Source organism: Lissotriton helveticus, chromosome 3_2, assembly GCF_964261635.1.
Source record: "Lissotriton helveticus chromosome 3_2, aLisHel1.1, whole genome shotgun sequence".
Lineage (NCBI taxonomy): Eukaryota > Metazoa > Chordata > Amphibia > Caudata > Salamandridae > Lissotriton > Lissotriton helveticus.
In genome coordinates, this window is record NC_136062.1 from 335,249,573 (window position 1) to 335,268,928 (window position 19,356).

Genomic DNA, 19,356 nt, shown 5'->3' on the forward strand with positions numbered 1-19,356 from the left:
ATATTTTCAGACAATTATTCCTTGAAAGGACACCTAAAAGACAAGGTTAAAAAAATTACATCAAGTCTACTTTAATATAGCAACAAACGTCTACATTAAATTTTTGCTAAAGTGGCAATTTATCATTACTGAAACGAATAGTTAAATGGCAGTAGAATGTTAAACTAACTGCAGTTTTCAAGGTGCTCTTTTTAGAGATACAGATTGCCATTCGGAACTTGGGTGTTTTAGTGTGATGCAGTTCTTTATTTAGCATTTTCATAAAGTACGGTTAACCACTCTAATGTGGCGCTTTGGCTGGGTAACACATAAGATGCAATGTGATTTGGGACATAGTTCATATATGTGAACCCATGGTGGAAAACTGGCATCTATCTATCTAACTAACTATCTATCTATCTATCTATCTATCTATCTATCTATCTATCTATCTATCTATCTATCTATCTATCTATCTATCTATCTATCTATCTATCTATCTATCTATCTATCTATCTATCTATCTATCTGTCTATCTATCAATCGCTCGATAGATAGGTAGATAGATATATCTAACTAGAAAGAAGCTTGGTCTGGTGGCTCGGTGGACTAAGCAATACCAAGGGGATGATGGACGGAGTGTTGAACAATGCAAGCACTCACCACCAGTCAACTGATCTGGGTTTAATCCATTCTCATTCTTTAGCTCACACCGCCACCCCGGTTCAGACATGGCTATATGCAAATCAGTCTGACCCTGTGCCTCATGGAAACAGTCCAGCCCAAACTGTCAATCCATGTCTTCCCTGGACCGGAAACAAGCATCCTGGGACAGGTTTCTGGCTAATTAGCCGTCATTAGCCAGGCTAGCTTGAATCCAGTGGCAAAGTGGGACCCACGTCTGGTTATACCCTGCCAACTTAGGGTGAACAAAGCAATACCAAAGGGGATGATGGACGGAGTATTGAACAATGCAAGCACTCACCCCCAGTCAACTGATCTGGGTTTAATCCATCCTCATTCTTTAGCTCACTCCGCCGCCCCAGATCAGACATGGCCATATACAAATCAGTCTGACCCTGTGCCTCATGGGAACAGTCCATCCCGAACTGCCAAGCCATGTTTTCCTTGGACCGGAAACAAGCATCCTGGGACTGATTTCTGGCTGATCAGCTGTCATCAGCCAGGCTAGCTTGAATCCAGTGGCAAAGTGAGCAAGGGACCCTCGTCTGGGCATACCCTGTCAACTTAGGGCGAACAAAGCAATACCAATGCGGATGATGGACCGAGTGTTGAACATTACAAGCACTCACACCCAGTCAACTGATCTGGGTTTAATCCACCATCATTCTTTAGCTCACTCTGCCACCCCAGTTCAGATATGGTCATTTGCAAATCAGTCTGACCCTGTGCCTCATGGGAACAGTCCAAGCCATGTCTTCCCTGGACCGGAAACAGGCATCCTTGGGCCAGTTTCTGACTAATCAGCTGTCATCAGCCAAGCTAGCTTGAATCCAGTGGCAAAGTGAGCAAAGGACCCATGTTTGGGCATACCCTGCCATCTCGGTGGACTAATGCATCCACTGCAGGGGCTTGTGTTTGAGTCAGGGTCACAGGTTCAAATCCTGGCGGGTCCATTCAGCCTTTCATCCATCCGAGGTCAATAAAATGAGTACCATTGAGTTGAGTAACAATAAACATCTGTTATTCAGCGCCAAGAGACCCCGATGGGGTAAACGTGCCCTTTACAAATACTTATGTGATAGATAGATTCACTGAAAAAAACAAAGGTTACAGGGACATAATAGTTAGTCACAGATTTCACTCATAGAAACCATACAGCCACTCCCTCACCTATGCAGCAACTCACTAAGTCACTCACTCTCCAATACAGTCACCCATACACACCTACTCACATACCCACTAACACAGCCATACTTCCACTCACACACTGAAACAGACAGTCAAACAGACAATCAAATGAGATATTTTAGAAATAGTGTAACTAATTACTAGCACAGAAAGAATAGTTATTTAACTTATGTTGTAGCTTAGTATTTTTAGTCTCAGAAGCGCTTACACTCACGGAATGAGATGTCATCAGTGATGTCATTTGAGATGTCATCAGTGATGTCACTGACTGTGTCAAGAGAGAAGTAATATGTGATGTCATAAGCAGTGTAATATGGGGGCATAAGTTATAGTCAGCTTAGGCACCTATACTGCTGAATTTCTATGGTTTCGATGAGTGGAATCTGAGCCTGTAACCTTTGTTTTTGGATTTCAATTTTTTTTACATTTCCATTTTCTAGCTATAGCGTTCCTGTAATCTTTGGATTTTTCAGTGAATTTTTAAGGTTTTTTAAATTCTATTTTTGAACGATAAAGCCCCTGTAACCACTGTTTTTTAGTGAATTTCTAAGGTTTTTAATATTATGTTTCCTACATGTAACCTTTGAAAATTAGTGTGTGAGTGAGTGTAAGAGTGCCTTAGTGGGTGTGTGACTAAGCGCATGAGTGTATCAATCAGTGTGTGACTGGGTGTGTGTGTCTGAGAGCGTCTGGGAATGCATGCATAAGGGGCTCACTGGGTGTGTGACTGGGTGCATCACTGCCTGAGTGAGTCTGTAGCTGTTTGAGTAGATGTCTACGTTGGTTAATAAGCGTCTGAGTGGGTCAGTGACTGGGTTCATGAGTTTTTCAGTGGAGTTGACACTTGAGAAAGACCTCTAACATGCCAAGTGGAGCTTCCAGTGAGAGAGCACAGGCAGGGTCTGCACTAGTAGCCATCAATTATGTTTGAAGGACTATTTCTGTACATGGTTGAGAAAGTTTTCTCAGTACTTGCCTACATATCTCAGAGAGTATAGGAATACACCTCTGCCAGTGCCATGAGTTGTTTAGATAAATGTGCTGGTATGTAACTGCTTGTTATAATACCTTTATGGCTGCCTTAATGTGTATGTAAGTGGCTCCAAAAAACGTCAGTGCCCGTGTCAGGCAATAGAGAGTTATTAGGTATCACTGCAACTATCTTTGAGTCTGCTGCAAACATAAATGTTTTCTGGTGAGTGACAGAATGTATAAGTGCTTCTGTATCTGTCTCTGTACCTGAAAGAGAGGCTCTATGCGTTTGTGAACATCCATATCAATTATTTTAGGGATAGTATAATCTGGTAGTACTTGGCATTGATGCCTCCAAGTGCAAAATGACATCTGTAAATGACTTAAGCCCAAAACAGCATCCTTTATGGCACATGTAAAGCATATCTTAGAAGTATTTTATGTGCACTAAAATGTGGGCTTGGCTCTTCAGAAAAACCGATAGAATGCCAAGTGAAACTTGCAGTGACAGTGCACAGACAGGATCTGAACTTGCAGCATCACCCATGTTTGAAATAATGGGACATATTAACAAGAACCTCATTAAAATTAGCACCGTTTTAGCGGCAGGAAACTGCCGCTAAAACGGCGATAATGGGCTTGCTAATATGCAGTATAGAATTCCAATAGAAGCCCAGGTTAGATGTGCAGGACACATAGCCTAGGATTATTTTAGAATTCCGCCCGCCGCAATGCTAAAAAAGCATGTTGTGCGTTTCAAAGCACAACATGACAGGCACCATAGGTACCCCCCATGTGCACCCCCCATGCCCCCGGAGTCCCAGGGGGCCCGCAACGGGCCCCCGAAGGGAGTCTCCGCATGCCGCCACGGAAAGGCATTCCCCATAGCCCATCCTAATATGGCTGGCGGTGTCTGATAGACACCGCCACCATATTAGAGTTTTCCGCCCCGGTCGCAAGGCGACCGAGGCGGAAAAGTGGCGGGCGGTCTTTCCATCCACCGCGGACCCCCTAGACATCCTAATGTGGCGGGGAGTCATTTCTGTGCAGGGACAATCTGCCAGCCATCCTAATGGACCCCATGGTGTGAATTTACAGAAAATACGCTCTCATTTTGGCTTCTGGAGCACCTTCTATAACCTCTATTGGAAAATCATGAGAAAACTGTTTTCTCTCAAACATTATTGATGTACTCCCACCAGAAGGCTTTTTCACATGGTTAAATCACCTTAGAATACACCACAATTCCAAAAAATAGTATGGTACTGTAGGAGCCGGGTACCACGTTCTAAACTTATTCGGGAACCTTTGGCCAATGGTTCTTTGTTACCTGCTTTGTAAGTGTGGAGGAGAGAGAAATTCATCAGCACTTATACATTACCAATGGCCCTGACGCCAAAGAAATACAGACTCCTAATCCAAGTTTAGTATATTTATTACAATGCCAAGAAAAGTTGAATATACAAACACATTTATTTATTTATTTATTTGCTCATTTATAAAGCGCATGAATCGCCCCACATGGGGTATCTCCGCGCTACAGACTAGTGAGGTAATGTAAGTTGACTAGAACAAGAATGTTTTCAGCTGCTTCCTGAAGCTAAGATAATTGTGATTTAATCGCAGCGTCTCAGGGAGCTGGTTCCATAACTTGGGCGCAAGATGAGAGAAGGCTCTGCCTCCCCATTTTACTTTCTTAAAACGGGGAGTAACTAGGAGGCCTTTGCCTTCTGAACGAAGCCTGCGTGAGGGCGTATAAACTGTCAATTTGTTTGATAAATATGACGGGCCAAGTTGATGAAGATTCTTAAAGACCAGAACACATACTTTGAAATGGATTCGTTTGCGAACCGGAAGCCAATGTAATTTATGGAGAAGGGGTAAAGAGGGAGTGCAACGAGGGGCATTTGTAACCAGTCGGGCTGCAGTGTTCTGAATCACCTGCAAAGAACGCAGGGCAGAGTCTGTAGCTGAAATGAGAAGTGCATTACTAAAATCCAGCCGGCTCAGGACCAGAGCATGTATCAACGTCTTACGAGTGGTGAGGGGGAGGAAGTGAAAAACCTTCCGCAAGAGACTAAGAGCATGGAAGCAAGATCGTCTCGTAGATGCTATATGTTCCTCCAAGTTTAACTTGTTATCCACAAGAACCCCTAGATTTTTTACAACTGATTTGGGGGTTGGAGCCGCACCTAGTTCTTTCGGCCACCAGCTCGGGGACCAGCTGTTAATTGCCTCCGTGAATAGCATAATTTCCGTCTTCGTTGTATTAAGCTGGAGGAAATTTCGATTCATCCATGTCTTGATTTTAAGCATGCCTTCCGCAAAAATTTCACGGATGTTAGGAGCATTAGTATCATAGGCCAGGAGCAGCTGTGTATCATCTGCGTAGGAGACCGGGATAAACCCAATCTCTCTAAGCAGAGCAGCCAATGGAACAATGTAAATATTAAAAAGGGTAGGGCTGAGACAGGAGCCCTGCGGGACTCCCCTAGTGACCAAGGTGGTTTTGGCTTTAAATGGACCTAAGTTGACTGTTTGGGTCCGGTCCTTAAGAAAGTCAGTCAGCCATTCCAAGGCTTTGTCCTGAATGCCTATGTTACTCAATCTATCCAGAAGAATCGAGTGCGAGATGGTATCAAATGCAGCGGATAGGTCGAGCAGTACCAAAATGACTGCTCGACCCCCGTCTGCTTGCAATCTAATATCATCCAGTACCTTGACCAAGGCAGTCTCGGTACTGTACCTCGGTCGAAATACTGACTGGGAATAGTCCAAACAGTCAGAGGTCTCAACAAAGGAGGAGAGATGCTTGTTAATATGTTTCTCCAACATATTGCTATAAAGAGGGAGCAAGGATATGGGACGGTAATTGGTAACCACGTCCGGTGGAAGTTTTTGATTCTTCCTTATTGGCATAACTTGTGCATCTTTCCATTCTCTTGGGAGTTTACCAGCATGAATGGAGCTGTTAAAAACTGCTTCCAATGGTCCAGCCAAGGTGGAGGCAAGAGTTTTAGCAATTTTTGCCGGAATAAGATCTTTGGGGGAACCTGACTTTGCAGATGTGAGCAGAGTTTCTGTTTCTCCTAAAGTAAGAAGGGCAAATGTTTTTAGGGAGGGCCGAGCGTTCGCCAGGGGATTCAGTGGAAGAGTCTCCACTTCTAAATCTCGAGAGCTGCACAGGGGAAACTTAGCATAGATATCCTCTACTTTATTAGTTAGAAAGTTGGCAATATTATCGCAGAGTAGTTGCGATGGCTCATCTTCGGGGTGACAGGCCTTAGGGTTCACTAGAGAGTTGAGGATCTGGAACAGTGTTTTAGAAGTGTTATCTGCTTGTTCCAATTGTGAAGCAATGTATTTCTTCCGGGTATTTCTAATATTCTTATAATATATCCTCTGTCTCTCTTTGAAGCTATCCCTGTCTGAAATTGCTTTAGTTCGTCGCCAGTTTCGTTCCAATGTTTTACAGATACTTTTTTCTGCTTTCAATTCTTTCGTATACCAGGCAGCTTGGGGTTGGCGTGCCACAGTGGCCGTCTTTTTAATGGGAATAATGGCGTCTAGAGTAGTGATGGTGGCCTCATGTAGAGAGCTCAGATGCTCCTCTACTGTACCATCCGCGGGAGGTGAGGAGGCACGGAGTGTCTCAGAAAAGGACGCTGGAGACAATTTGTGCCAATGCCTATATCTACGTACTCCAAGTTTTTTATTCGGTAAGTTCACTCTTGGCCCTACTAAATCAAAAGTAATCATATAATGATCCGACCAAGTTAATGGTAGAGTTTGTTTGTATATTAGGTCGGAAGAATTTGATAATATTTGATCAAGGGTATGTCCTGCACATCATGACGAGAGTGTAAAGATACATCAGCACTAATACAAAACCAAATCTACTAACTAAATTTAGGCGGTGCAATATGCACAGAATCACTAATTCAAGGATCCAAACACAGATAATTATAGAGACTACCTCAAAAGATTTCTTTCATTGTTGGTTCATAAGTAAAAAGTATTTAATCTGCCCCTACACTACTGCTAATGTGAAATCCCTACTTAGCTTTTTCCAGGCAAGGCCCCTGAATGGTGCTAGCACGTGAAGACTTCCTAAGAAGCGTACTCACGTCAATTGGGTTGAGTAGCGTAAATCTATTGAGCTCTTTCTAAGATGTTCTCCTCTCTTCAGGTAAGGCAGAAGTGTTGGTACTCTGTCTCTAACCCCAATAACAAAAGTCGAATACCACACCCCTGAATACTTCACAAGACTTCTCCATCAAATTAGACACTTCTTGTTAGGTGACCTTCTATGAGGTCTTTTGTTCGATGACCTTTGTTCCCAGGCCTTTCCAGACATGAATTACATCCTCCTACATTATCGGCTCCACTTGTTCAAAGGCATCCTCCTCTCCCTAGGTCTGTCCAACTCCTAAAACAAAGATGTTATTCAAGCTAACGGGACAAATTCTTGCACCCGCATTGGAAACGTGAAAGGAGAGAATTTCACAAGCTCATAAATTCTAATTAACAACCTTCAACCTGTGAACAAACAGGGAAAAATGAAAGTTAGGCCTACCAAGTTTTCAGCTAACATAGGAATAGTGTACACGTTTAAAATACATGCATATATGAACTATTAATATACACACATTATAGGAGCCTTTATAAATGATATGTTCATTAGTCATAAATATACTGCACACATATGTGGTTACCTAAATTCGTACATTCACTACGTTAATTCTTTGGTTAAATGAAGAAAAACTTGAACACTTCACTGGCACGTTATTATAATTCTCGTTCCAATAACATAATACAACCGATTATATGAGGGCGTGGACTAACCATGATTGTAACGCACCCCTACAAATAAATAGAGAGGTTGCACTCTATCAGTAACATCCACAAATGATTTCTTCTTTTTGTGACCCTCAACACCTAGCATTCACTCCAATGCATTTCAATTGATGCTATTGTGTATATTGGTTCCAAGATGGACTTTCTGGTAGAAGCCAATGACATCTGTGCCTAGGCTCCACCCAATTAAGGAACGGATTTACACCAAATTACTGAAAGCCTGATTTGTGAACCAAAATCTACCTTTGTGCCAAATTCAGTGTAATTCTGTCCAGCAGTTTGGGCTGTAGTAGTTTTCAAAGCTCCTATGGGTACTAACATGGAAAATTATATTTTTTCCAACACCCTTTTTCTTGGACCCCGCTTGATGGATCATCCTGAAACTGTCCATGCACAAGACTCACTATGACAATTTTCCTTTAAACGTTTGTGAAGGTTCGTTGAATGACATTAAAGATATAGGCAAGTCAAAGAATGCTTAATCGAGAGAAACATGGTCCTAACTATAATTACCTCCCATATATCTCCTTCGATCACAGAAACGCTACTGCACTCCAGGAACTGTTATTGAATTTCATTTATTGAGGGCTTTTCAAAAATTGCTGCGTTTAGACAGTCTTTCTCATGGTAGCAAGTCGGTTGTCTTTCTCTCTCTCTCTCTCTCTTTTATACCTTATCCCAATTGGCACATTCTGGTGCATTCTAGGAACATTTGTTTCAGAGACAAAACAAAAACAAAGCAACGTAAAAAAAAAACAGTCTCATGCATGTGACTATTGTGTGTTTCACAAGATACTTGATATCCCTTTATTTTACAAGTTTTTTGAGTTTATTCATCTATTTTCATTCACATTAGTATTATAATTTCAAGAGCTTAATAAATATTTACATCATAGTGCACAATTGTAATTTGTTAGTCTAAGTGGCTAGTTAATCAATCATATACTTGTCTCAAGCATATACTTGGTCCACAAAGCCCTCCAAGGGGCAGGACGAGTGTATTTAAAAGAGCGGCTGTATTGGTATAAACCAGATAGATCGCTACGATCATCTGATGCAAAGCTGGTATATGTTCCAGTTATGAAAAAGGCCACCTGGGGTGGCAGAAGTATTGTAGTGGGTGCAGCTAAAGCGTGGTATGATCTCCCACTTAACCTTAGAAGCATGACCAATGTATTGGCCTTCAGAAAAGCGGTAAAAACTTGGCTGTTCACAAGATAACGGACTACTTCCCATTCTAAGCTTTGGGTAAGACCTCACACAGCCCCAGGACACCCTTGGGTAACAGTTAGCGCTTAATAAATGTTTATAACATAACATAACATACCATAACATGAATTATATATGTTGAATAGTATTTTCTTCCATACCTCTGTGTTTCTTTGGAAACAGTGCTTATGACATTGTTTTTCTCTCTGCCTTTCTTTGCTTAATTATATCATAGGTTACAGTTCCTGGTTGATCATTTCATGCAATTCCTCATCATTGTTGGGCCTAGGAGGAATCTCAGTTCTCAATTTGATTATATATTTTGAGTCTGGTTGGTGGAATTTGCATGTTTAGCCTCTTTCAGATTTTTAGTCACTATATCTATCCAATTGTATTTCATTGTTGCTTTTCCAGTAGCTGGTGTGATATTTTATGTAGTGTTTGGTGACTGCATAACTTGAATCGCTGTTTTCCAATTATCGGATGTGTTCCAAAATCCTGTTTTTAAGGGGACATATTGTGCTTGCCATATTTTTCAAACAGCGATCACATTCTATTGTTAACACCACATATTGTGATACACATGTTATTCTTTGTCTTATGTTTCTTATTCAGTTGTCCTAATCCAAATAAGTTCTTGTGGTTTTTCCAATTTGCAGGCTATGGATTTGTTCCATTTTACAAATCCATGTGTTTCCTTTCACAGCCATGTATCTGTTGGTTTATCACAAAAGTAACTTCTTACCAGTTTAGCTTTTATGGATGCCACCTTTTTTAATGTAAGCTGCAACTCTGTTTCCAATCTCTCACCAATGACTGGTTCTTGACTGATCAGTTTACAATTTAAAAAATATTTTTCTCATCTTTATATATGTTAAAATGATCCTTCTGTCCGTCTGTTTGTCCATCTGTCCGTCCGTCTGTTCATCTGTTTGTCCGTCTGTTTTTCCGTCTGTTTGTCTGTCCGTCTGTCCGTCTGTTTGTCCATCTGTTTGTCCGTCTGTCTGTCCGTCTGTCCATCTGTTTGTCTGTCTGTTTGTCCGTCTGTCTGTCCGTCTATTTGTCCGTCTGTCCGTCTGTTTGTCCGTCTGTTTGTCTGTCCGTCTGTTTGTCCATCTGTCCGTCAGTCTGTCCGTCTGTTTGTCTGTCTGTTTGTCCGTCTGTTTGGCTGTCCGTCTGTTTGGCTGTCTGTCCATCTGTTTGTCCGTCTGTTTGTCCGTCTGTCCGTCTGTTTGTCCGTCTGTTTTTCTTTCTGTCCGTCTGTTTGTCTGTCTATTTTTCCGTCTGCGCGTCTGTTTGTCCGTCTGTCCGTCTGTACGTATGTCTGTCTGTCCGTCTGTCTGTCTGTTTCTCCGTCTGTCCGTCTGTTTGTCCATCTGTCCGTCTGTTTGTCCGTCTGTTTGTCCATCTGTTTGTTCGTCTGTCTGTCTGTTTGTCCGTCTGTCCATCTGTTTGTCCGTCTGTCCGTCTGTTTTTCCGTCTGTTTGTCCGTCCGTCTGTTTGTCCGTCCGTCTGTTTGCCCATCCGCCCGACTCTTTGACCGTCCGTCCATCCGTCTGTTTGTCCGTCCGTCCGTCTGTCTGTCTGTCTGTCTGTCTGTCTGTCTGTCTATCTGTCTGTCTGTCTGTCTCTATCTATCTATCCATCTATAAATCCATCTATCTATCTATCTATCTATCTATCTATCTATCTATCTATCTATCTATCTATCTATCTATCTATCTCTCTATCTATCTATCTATCTCTTGATTTGATGTTTTGTGGACAGCCTCTTGCATGTGTAATTTATGTATATGCTACTAAGTGAACTTTGTGTGATAAGGGAGACTCGTTTCATCTTTGTCCTTGAATAGTTGTATCTTGGTCCAGTAAGTGCTTGGTTTTAATATGAACCTTTCTTCGCCTCTGTAACAAAATGCCCAATTTTGTGTAGTCATTCCCATTTTTACTGAATTTTAGACTCTGTGCACTAGGGCACTGGGGCACTGCTATCCAATGACTGATGTATGTGCTCCTACCCCCTAAGACCATTCGAAATCGGCTAGTCTGTTACCTGCATATTCAAATATTTTTATAAGTCCACAGTACATGTTGGTGAAATACTCCCATAGTATGAAAAGTTACATCTCACCAGTTGATTGCAGCACGTTGTGTGCCTTCTACTAGTGTATAAATATAACTTCAGGCTTACTATTGTAGCTTGACTGCTGCAGTATAAAACCTACAGTGCCATCGCTTTTGAAGTAGAAATTTGAAGTTACCATGTACCTACAGTGGCAAGGCCCTAAACACTATTTTCTTTTATGCAGGTGTAACTGTCCTATTGAAGAATCACAGTACAGGTTTAATTACTAATATTGCATCTTGGGAATGGGACAAAATAGAAAATATTGAAACTACTATTCTTAATACTTACTAAAATCCAACTCAATGCTGAAGACAGATTTGTAATAAATATTAAGGGAAAGTAACTTTTAAACATGTACTTTTTACCTACCTGTACTGGCAAAATACTAAAAACATGATCCAGTCATTCTCTAGTAGTGCCGCAAGAAACTGGACTATACCTTCCTTTCACCTTTCACAACCTAACCACCTGTTTATTCACCTTCAAAAAGTACCTCAAGCTCCTGTTATTTGACAGTTACATTGGCTAATCACCCTCAACCATACTTAAGTACACTCTTCACCAGAATCTGAACGAACTTCGGTAGGTGACTCCACCATCTAATTTGATCCTTTAACTTTGTACGACCTTCGAACAACACTTGTAATTGTCTCATGTGGCAACTCCTGCATGCATCTACCAATGTAAATGTCCGAGTTTGACTACTGTAACTGTAACTCACCTTACTCAGGTATCCTGCAACTGTTGTGAAACACTCGTATGCCTTCAGGCCATACGTGTGCTATATAAAATTGCAAAAGCAAACAAAACAAAAGATTAATTGGCATCAGTCCCTGCCAGCTGCCAGCTAGTGCTGAAGCCTGGGAATAGGTTTGTAGGAGGTGTGAAATGCCTCCAAGGACAGAGATGACTCCTCTGAACACCAAAGACTATTCAGAGGAGTGAGGCCTGCAGGTATCCTGTTAATACCACACTGTCAAATCCTGCTTGACATGGCAGATGAGTGACATGTAACATGTGGGTAACAATTGAAAAAGAGGTTAGAAAATGCCAAAACCATTTTTTGTGTATCCCTGTATATTTGCTGAAGGAATCTAAGTTTGCCCTACTACTCTTCAGTTTATGTATTTGCTTCTTTCAAGTTTGATTATAGTGTTCAACGTGGGATGGAACTGGGATTTTCTTAATGAAACTCCTTCATTTATCCCCATCCCTCAGTGCCCGAATTTATTGTGGCATCTTGAAAATACCCTGATACCTGGCATTTGGGCCTGTTTGAAGCAAGGCAAGCGGAAGCTACTGAAAAGATGCATAGAGTTGCCACTGGGAACCTTAGTCCCATTGGTTAGGTGGTGCCCAGGAGTCACCCCCTCCCACTAACTGGTGCCAAGCATAAATCTGGCACCTCTAACACCTAACAAAAGTGTTATTGATATCAGTGAATGCTTAGAAGGACCTGAGGAGGTTGGATCCCTACCCACCTTAAATACAAGAACAGAAAGGTCCCCAAGAATGTTAAGGCTGATCCCCTGCAATTACACAGCATCTGACTGAATGTCCATTTTTTTCTGGCAAGTAGAATAGTTTTTTCCCCAGAAAAACAACAAAATCCTTTTTTAGTCTGGGATTTAGAATGTTTTAAAATTCCCTACTTCTATGCCCTAGGGGGCCTATATATTTAGTGCATCCGCACTGCATCATGATTGGTCTCAAAACACATGTAGGTCACAGTCCACCACAGCCATTGACTACCATTGATGCTTTACACTTCTTGGCACTTTTTCCTCTTACAATTATTACAAAGTCATATCTATTGTTTCACTTATTGAATTTTTGTATTTTGTTGTCATTGTGATTAGTAAATGTTCCTCTATTTTTATAAATTAGACTGGGATTTTTATTGTGTTTTATTGTTGACTTTTTAACTGCTTTGGTACTAAACTTTGTGCAGATTATCTTTAGGTTAAGCCTGCCTGCTCTGTATACTAAAACTATTAACTGGACCTAACAAGATAGTACACCAATTAACCACCAACTAACAAACCACTTTCTATCAGTTTACAACAACAACCGAAGGCCAGTACTGAATTATTCTATGAATTGGATGAGATTATTAACTTGTAGAAGTGAAGTGTTGATATTTTGAGGTGTGTTGTGAGTGAGGTCCCACAAGATCCAATCAATCTAACTTCTAACTGGTAAACTGATTATTGTGGATATTCTAATGCTCACCATTATGAGCAAAGATCCTTCAGTCAGGACTTACACAGAAAAATACAATAACGAATCAAACATACAAATTTAGTTACAAAATAAAAGGAATCCTGAACAATTAAGAAAATTGGGAGTAAGATATACAATATGTGGCAAAATACAGAAACAAATCTATTAAAACATATATTATTGTTTCTGGCATGTTGTAGACTGTGGCTATGCATCTTCAAGATGGTTCAATGTCACATTACATACTTTTCTGGAGATCAAATGTCTTCAGTGGAGTTTGAAAGCTGCAGCCAAGAAGAGCTCTAAGAGGTCAGTTGCAGAGCACTATAACCATAAACTGTGTGCCCAAAACCAAAGTGTAGAACATCTGAAACCATCATTCAGGAATAAATGTCCTAATACCTAAAAAGTCCAACTTAATTTTTTTCAACATCTTCAGAATATCATTCCTCATACTCCAGTCCATTAGTGGCACCTGCATTTGGCCACACATATCTGCACTTTAAGTCCAAATAAAAATATCTAATTCTCTATCATCCTAGTAATCTATCTGCAGGAGCAACAACTGTCTTTGTCAACAGGAAATTCTGAACACTCAAGACAATGGGCTACTTTTAATCCTTATGGATGATCACTGCTTCCCTATTTCTGACCTTCTATTCTCTACCGACTATGAGAGAAGTTTCACTGGGACAGAATAGTTCACCAGCAGTACCTACACCAGTGTAATTTGTGAGGTTCAGCAAGCAGCTAAGTAAATAAGTATCCCAGAATCAGCTTTTTATCCCAGAGCATTTAGATAGGGCTGAAAGCAACTTTGTCCATTGCTGTTTGTGGTGCATGTATGAATTCAATACTGAAGTCAGCAGACAAGTTGTCTTTTGGTCTTTGATTAAAGGCAGCTCTCGGCTGAGCCTGAGTTAAGCAAGACATTTAAAATATTAAACTAGTTAAAGCCATGACAGGCCGAGGTTTATAATTCTCATGGTTTGGAATGTCATTCCTGCTTTATGTTTTTTTTAAACAACCCCATAGTGCTCTTTACCAGAGAAACTGAAACAATAGGTCAATTGTTTACCATATGTTGAATTCTTTCAAGATCTGTGACCAGACTGTTGCAATTATTCCAATAAAGCACAAAAGAAACATTAAAATCCATGACCCAATCTACTTCAACCCGAGTGTGAGTTGTGACTTCAACAATATGTCCTAATCGATTTCAAAGAGCTCTGCCTGCAGCACACACAAGGGACCTGGACAATTTGTATCCAGAACCAGGGGACCAGGAGGAAGTGAAGAGAACAGGTTTTAAGAGTAGGTCATAGACTTCCCCCACACAAAGATTGACACCAGATATAAACATGGGATCTTCAGAGTCCCTCATCAAAACACTACTGAATTTATGGAAGATTCAGAAGCAGAACTGCTGTGCTGCCAGAAGGACTGTCCTGCTGCTGGAAGGACTGCATTGCCCCGCCCGTTTTGCGGAAGTGCCGCACTGCTGCAAAATCGCGGCAGCGGTAAACGGGTTAAAAAAACATAAAATAGCTTTTTTTACGTTTTTTTGTTATTTACCACCAACTTGTAGTTGGTGGTAAATAACGACTCCTTACAAGTGAAAAACACTCACTTGAGTGCTTCCTACATTAAGTTTAAGGATTCGGTAATTTACCAAATCAGCAGTTAAGAATTCGGTAATTTACCGATTCCTTAAATTACTGATTCATTAAATTACGGAATCCTTAAATTAGGCCCTTACATCTCAAATGCCTAATACGGTCGCTAACAGCGGCAATTCAGTCATTTCGGCCGTTACCGACCGGTATTAGGCTTCCTACATCTGGCCCACAATCTTTTACATACTGCATATCCTTACTTTGTAAATTTGCATGACTTTTGGTTACCAAAGTTAAAAGAATGACAAGTGTAGACCAAAAAACGTTGTCTGCTTAAACACAACGCGTATTTGTGAAGCTTGGATGGTTGGTCTCAGCCACAGTAGAGATTAAAAACACCAGTGTTCTGATAAAAAAGGAAATGTTACATTTTCCGTCTGAAGTTTTAAACCAATGATTAGTAGCAGATTTTCCAATGTATGAATTCTCAGAGATGAAAACATTTTAGCATTGTATTTCTGGATTTGAAGAATGAGATTTTGTTGTTGGTAGTAAAATGGGGCAAGGTAACTGTGAGCATCTGAAAGAATATTAGTTACGCTATATATTAACACAAATTAATCTGTGATTGTATTTCAATCTTGCAGGCACAGCAACTAGCTGACTTGGAACAAAAACTAGCAGTTGCCAAAAATGAACTTGATAAAGCTGCTCTTGATAAGGTGAGAAACCATGTTTGGATCCTAATAATTCTGAATGTATGAGCAATAACGGTGGGATATTAGGAGAAAAATCGTATATTTGCATAAATATACAATTTAGGTATTTAGTATGTTATATTTTTATAAATGCTACTGATCAACCATATACTAAAAGATGATTTTGGGAGTATAAAAATCAGAGTGAACACCTGGGGGAGCAGTTAAGGTTTTCCAAAGGGTTTTGCAGTTCAATTTTGCAGATATTGTCTTTGAGTACTTACATTTACCTGGTGGTAAAAAACTTGGAAGAAGGATTGACAATTTGTCTTAAGGATATTACCGGCCCACCATGGGTTGACAGAGCCTGGATATTTAGAATTAGAATTTGCTTTCATTAGGATATTATTTGACTTAGGAACCAGAGACAATGTATTACTGATATATTCGCATCTGATTCTATACTTAGGTGTAGTAGAAACACATTCCAGCCTGAGTCACAGACATGTAATTAAACTCCTCCTTTTCTCCTTTCTCCAGGTGAACTAGATTATTAGGAAGTGGAGTGCTGGCTTGTAAATGTGCAATCAGTTGCAAAGCTAGCATTACAGTAGTATTCATGTACTTGATTTATCATGTGAAATGGTGATCCTCCTCTTGATTGGCAGCATGTTCAAGGTCCTTAGTGCAGGTGGTATATTGCCATAAAAATGTAGACCATTTTAGGAGATTGCCACTGAAAGGACTTACTTGTGAAAAACCTTATTCAATGTGAGACCCCCCTCCTCAACAAATATAAACATGGTGGCTTTGCATCATTATAACATTGATTACTGTCCGATAGTTGGCTAGCTTTGATTTAATGTTGTGATATAAAATAAGTATTGTTATAAATCTTCTAACTCGGACTTAATTGGCAGAAATAACATCCTGTGATTTAGAAATACATTATTTGTGTTAGGGCAGTGGATTGGAAAATTCTGTCATTCAATGATCACTGCACATTTATATGTAAATGTTCTCAGATTATTTCACAGATTTTAAGGAATTTTTTTTCAAAGCTCTGATAATCACATTTTCCAGGTTGATTCTTCTTTAACTAAAACAAATAGTTACTCTCCACTTGCTCTCATAAAACATGTATACTGCTTGTGTAATACCACTAATACACACAAAAAAATCAGTTTATGCAGGGTAGCTGGCGCCCTGATGAAAACTAATAATGTAAAATTAAACAGTTTTATGTGGCCTACTATTAAAAATTCCCTCAAAAGTGAATGATACTAAAAGTCACTCAAAACATCCACAAAGCCGATAAGAGTTCCTTTTTTGTATGGTTACCCCCATTTTTTGGATGACACTACTGGTTTTTGAACTCTGCACACTGATGCACCACTCTCAATTCCCTGTGTATGTATTCTGAACCGTAAAACAGTGTAACATCAGCCGACTCCTAATCAACTTAATTGAATTCCCATCAAAGCCATGCATTTCCTGCATATGGTGCAGGAAAAACATGGCATCAGGCCTACCTGACTATGCTGACTCCTGCAAGGTTAAACATGCAGGCAAACCTGTCAAAGTAACCCTTTTTGACATGAAATAACCCTACTTTTAATCACTAAAAATGCCACTATAAGTAGGCTTGTTGCCTATAAAATGGGGTGCCTTGTATTTAAATGTGGACACAAGCAAGATTTTAATGTTGGTAGTTGCCTGAGTGACTAGCCATTAAAAGCTGTTTTCACTGGGCTGTGGCTGTCCTATGAGCAAAACTTGGCTTCAGAAAGAAATCCTAATCCGGCTCTCTCTGGTTTGGGGCATGCCACCAGAATAATCCAAACACATAGCACCTGATTCTCCAAGGGCCTCTGAACTCGTGATGGAGGCCTTGCAGACATGGGGTAGTCTTTGCACTCAGGGTGGGATCTCAGCAATGAGAATACTCATTGTAGAGATTATGCCCTGAGTAAATGCATAATACTTTACACATTTTCCTAAATGTAACCTGTCTTCTCTGTGTTATAGCAAAGAAGAAATTAGGGACAACTTAAATTGTTGAATCTGTCTTTAACCTGACAAGTTTGCAGTCGTATTGCTCATGGTGATCTCACATCTACCTAAATTGATATTCCATTTTCTAAATGTTATTTTACCTTTTCTTGGTGCTGCTTGCCTTAAATCTTTAAAAGTTTATATCTTCAGTTGGACTTCAGAGTAACGTAAACCTGAGTTCAACCCCTGGTAGCTATGGCAAGGACAGAGGGCAGAAAAAATAAGATGCTGGTGTACCTATAGTTCTGAGGTGGTAAATGCACATAGCCCTATAGCTGGTGATTCTTCTGCTGTTGTATCATGCCATGAGGGATGGGTCCCAGGGGCTGGTCCTATCCAGGGATAATCTTTTAAGTAGCAGTACAACTCTGTGCACCCATCTCCATCATTTTCTTTATGACGATCAAATCTTTATGGTAACATAACTCTGGTCCTGTCTGTTGAATTGTGTTTAGTTTCTGCTCGTGATGTCCCGGCCTAGCCATCAGGATCATTTTCATCAGGACTCCTGTCCTCTAAAGGGGTACATTTTTAGAAGAGCTACATTTTCTGTCTCCCTGCATCAGGCATCTCCTTTGCCTGACTCATGGTACTGCTCCCCTGCTCGTGGGAGCATATTTCACAGCCTCTACACAACCAGCCATCAGACCACCCTCATGGTCACACTCCTCAGGCCAAAGAGCCTCCTAGTCACTTGAAGTGCACCGACTAGGGGGCAGTGGAGTATTTGTCCTCTGGGACATAAGGCTGTCAGCATCACTGGTCCTGGAGAGACCCATCATAGTCCTGGAGGTCAGCAAAAGTCAAAGAGCTTAGTCCATTCATGCATAACAACAGGTGGCTTCTCCTTTTCAACTGGTCATTCTTTCGCCAACATCACAGCCCAAGTTTTGTACAGGATTTTTTAAGTAGGGGTTGAGAGTTTTAGGGTCCGGGAACCCCTGGCCGATCCTATTATGCCACATTATCCATTCATTCCAGTCGCAACTATCCTGCTCTGACAGTTCAAAATGCCGACTTCAGGTTTTCTCTGGTAACAACTTCTTAAACACCAGAACCGGGGCTGCTGTGGGAATTCTCAAGGGCATATTATCAATCCCATTATCACTGTTTTAGATGCAGTTGCAGTTTTCTGCCTCTAAAGCGGCGATAATTCTATCGTCGTTCTTGATAATATGCCCCTAAATTCTGTGTTACTAGATGAAACCACATTTAATGGACATGCTAAAAGTGAGATATTACGTTTTTACAGACAAACTATCAGTGAGAAAAGCATCACCTTTAGGAATAGTCACACAGCTGTTGTTTAGGTTGACTAGCAACCTATCAATGTTGGAAAAGAAATACAATTAAAACTACTGACCAATCAAGAAAACAAGAGTTAGAACAACAGAGAGGAGGACGCTTTTACCGCACTACAGGTCCCAGGGGGCAGTGTGGAGAGCCCGCACCTAAGCCTGCTTGACTGATCGCCAGGCGCCTACTTAGCGCCTCGCCAGCAAAAGAGAGGAGGCCGCTTTTGCCGCACTACAGGTCCCAGGGGGCACTGTGGAGAGCCCACACCTGAGCCTGCTTGACTGATCGCCAGGCGCCTACTTAGCCCCTCACTGCTCCCGCTCCGCGGGAGCCGCTTCACCAGCAACAGAGAGGAGGACGCTTTTGCCGCACTACAGGTCCCAGGGGGCAGTGTGGAGAGGCCGCACCTGAGCCTGCTTGACTGATCGCCAGGCGCCTACTTAGCCTCTCG

The 19,356-nt window shown here is 41.0% G+C and overlaps 1 protein-coding gene across 3 annotated transcripts in view; it reads left to right on the forward strand.

Annotated features, from left to right (window-relative positions):
- Positions 1-19,356, forward strand: part of LUZP2 (leucine zipper protein 2) — a 1,331,862-nt gene that overhangs the window by 1,008,965 nt on the left and 303,541 nt on the right. For all 3 annotated transcript variants that reach the window (XM_078684660.1, XM_078684657.1, XM_078684658.1), the window contains exon 8: positions 15,504-15,578. In XM_078684660.1, the coding sequence (XP_078540786.1) occupies positions 15,504-15,578 (75 nt within the window). The remainder of the gene's footprint in view (positions 1-15,503; positions 15,579-19,356) is intronic.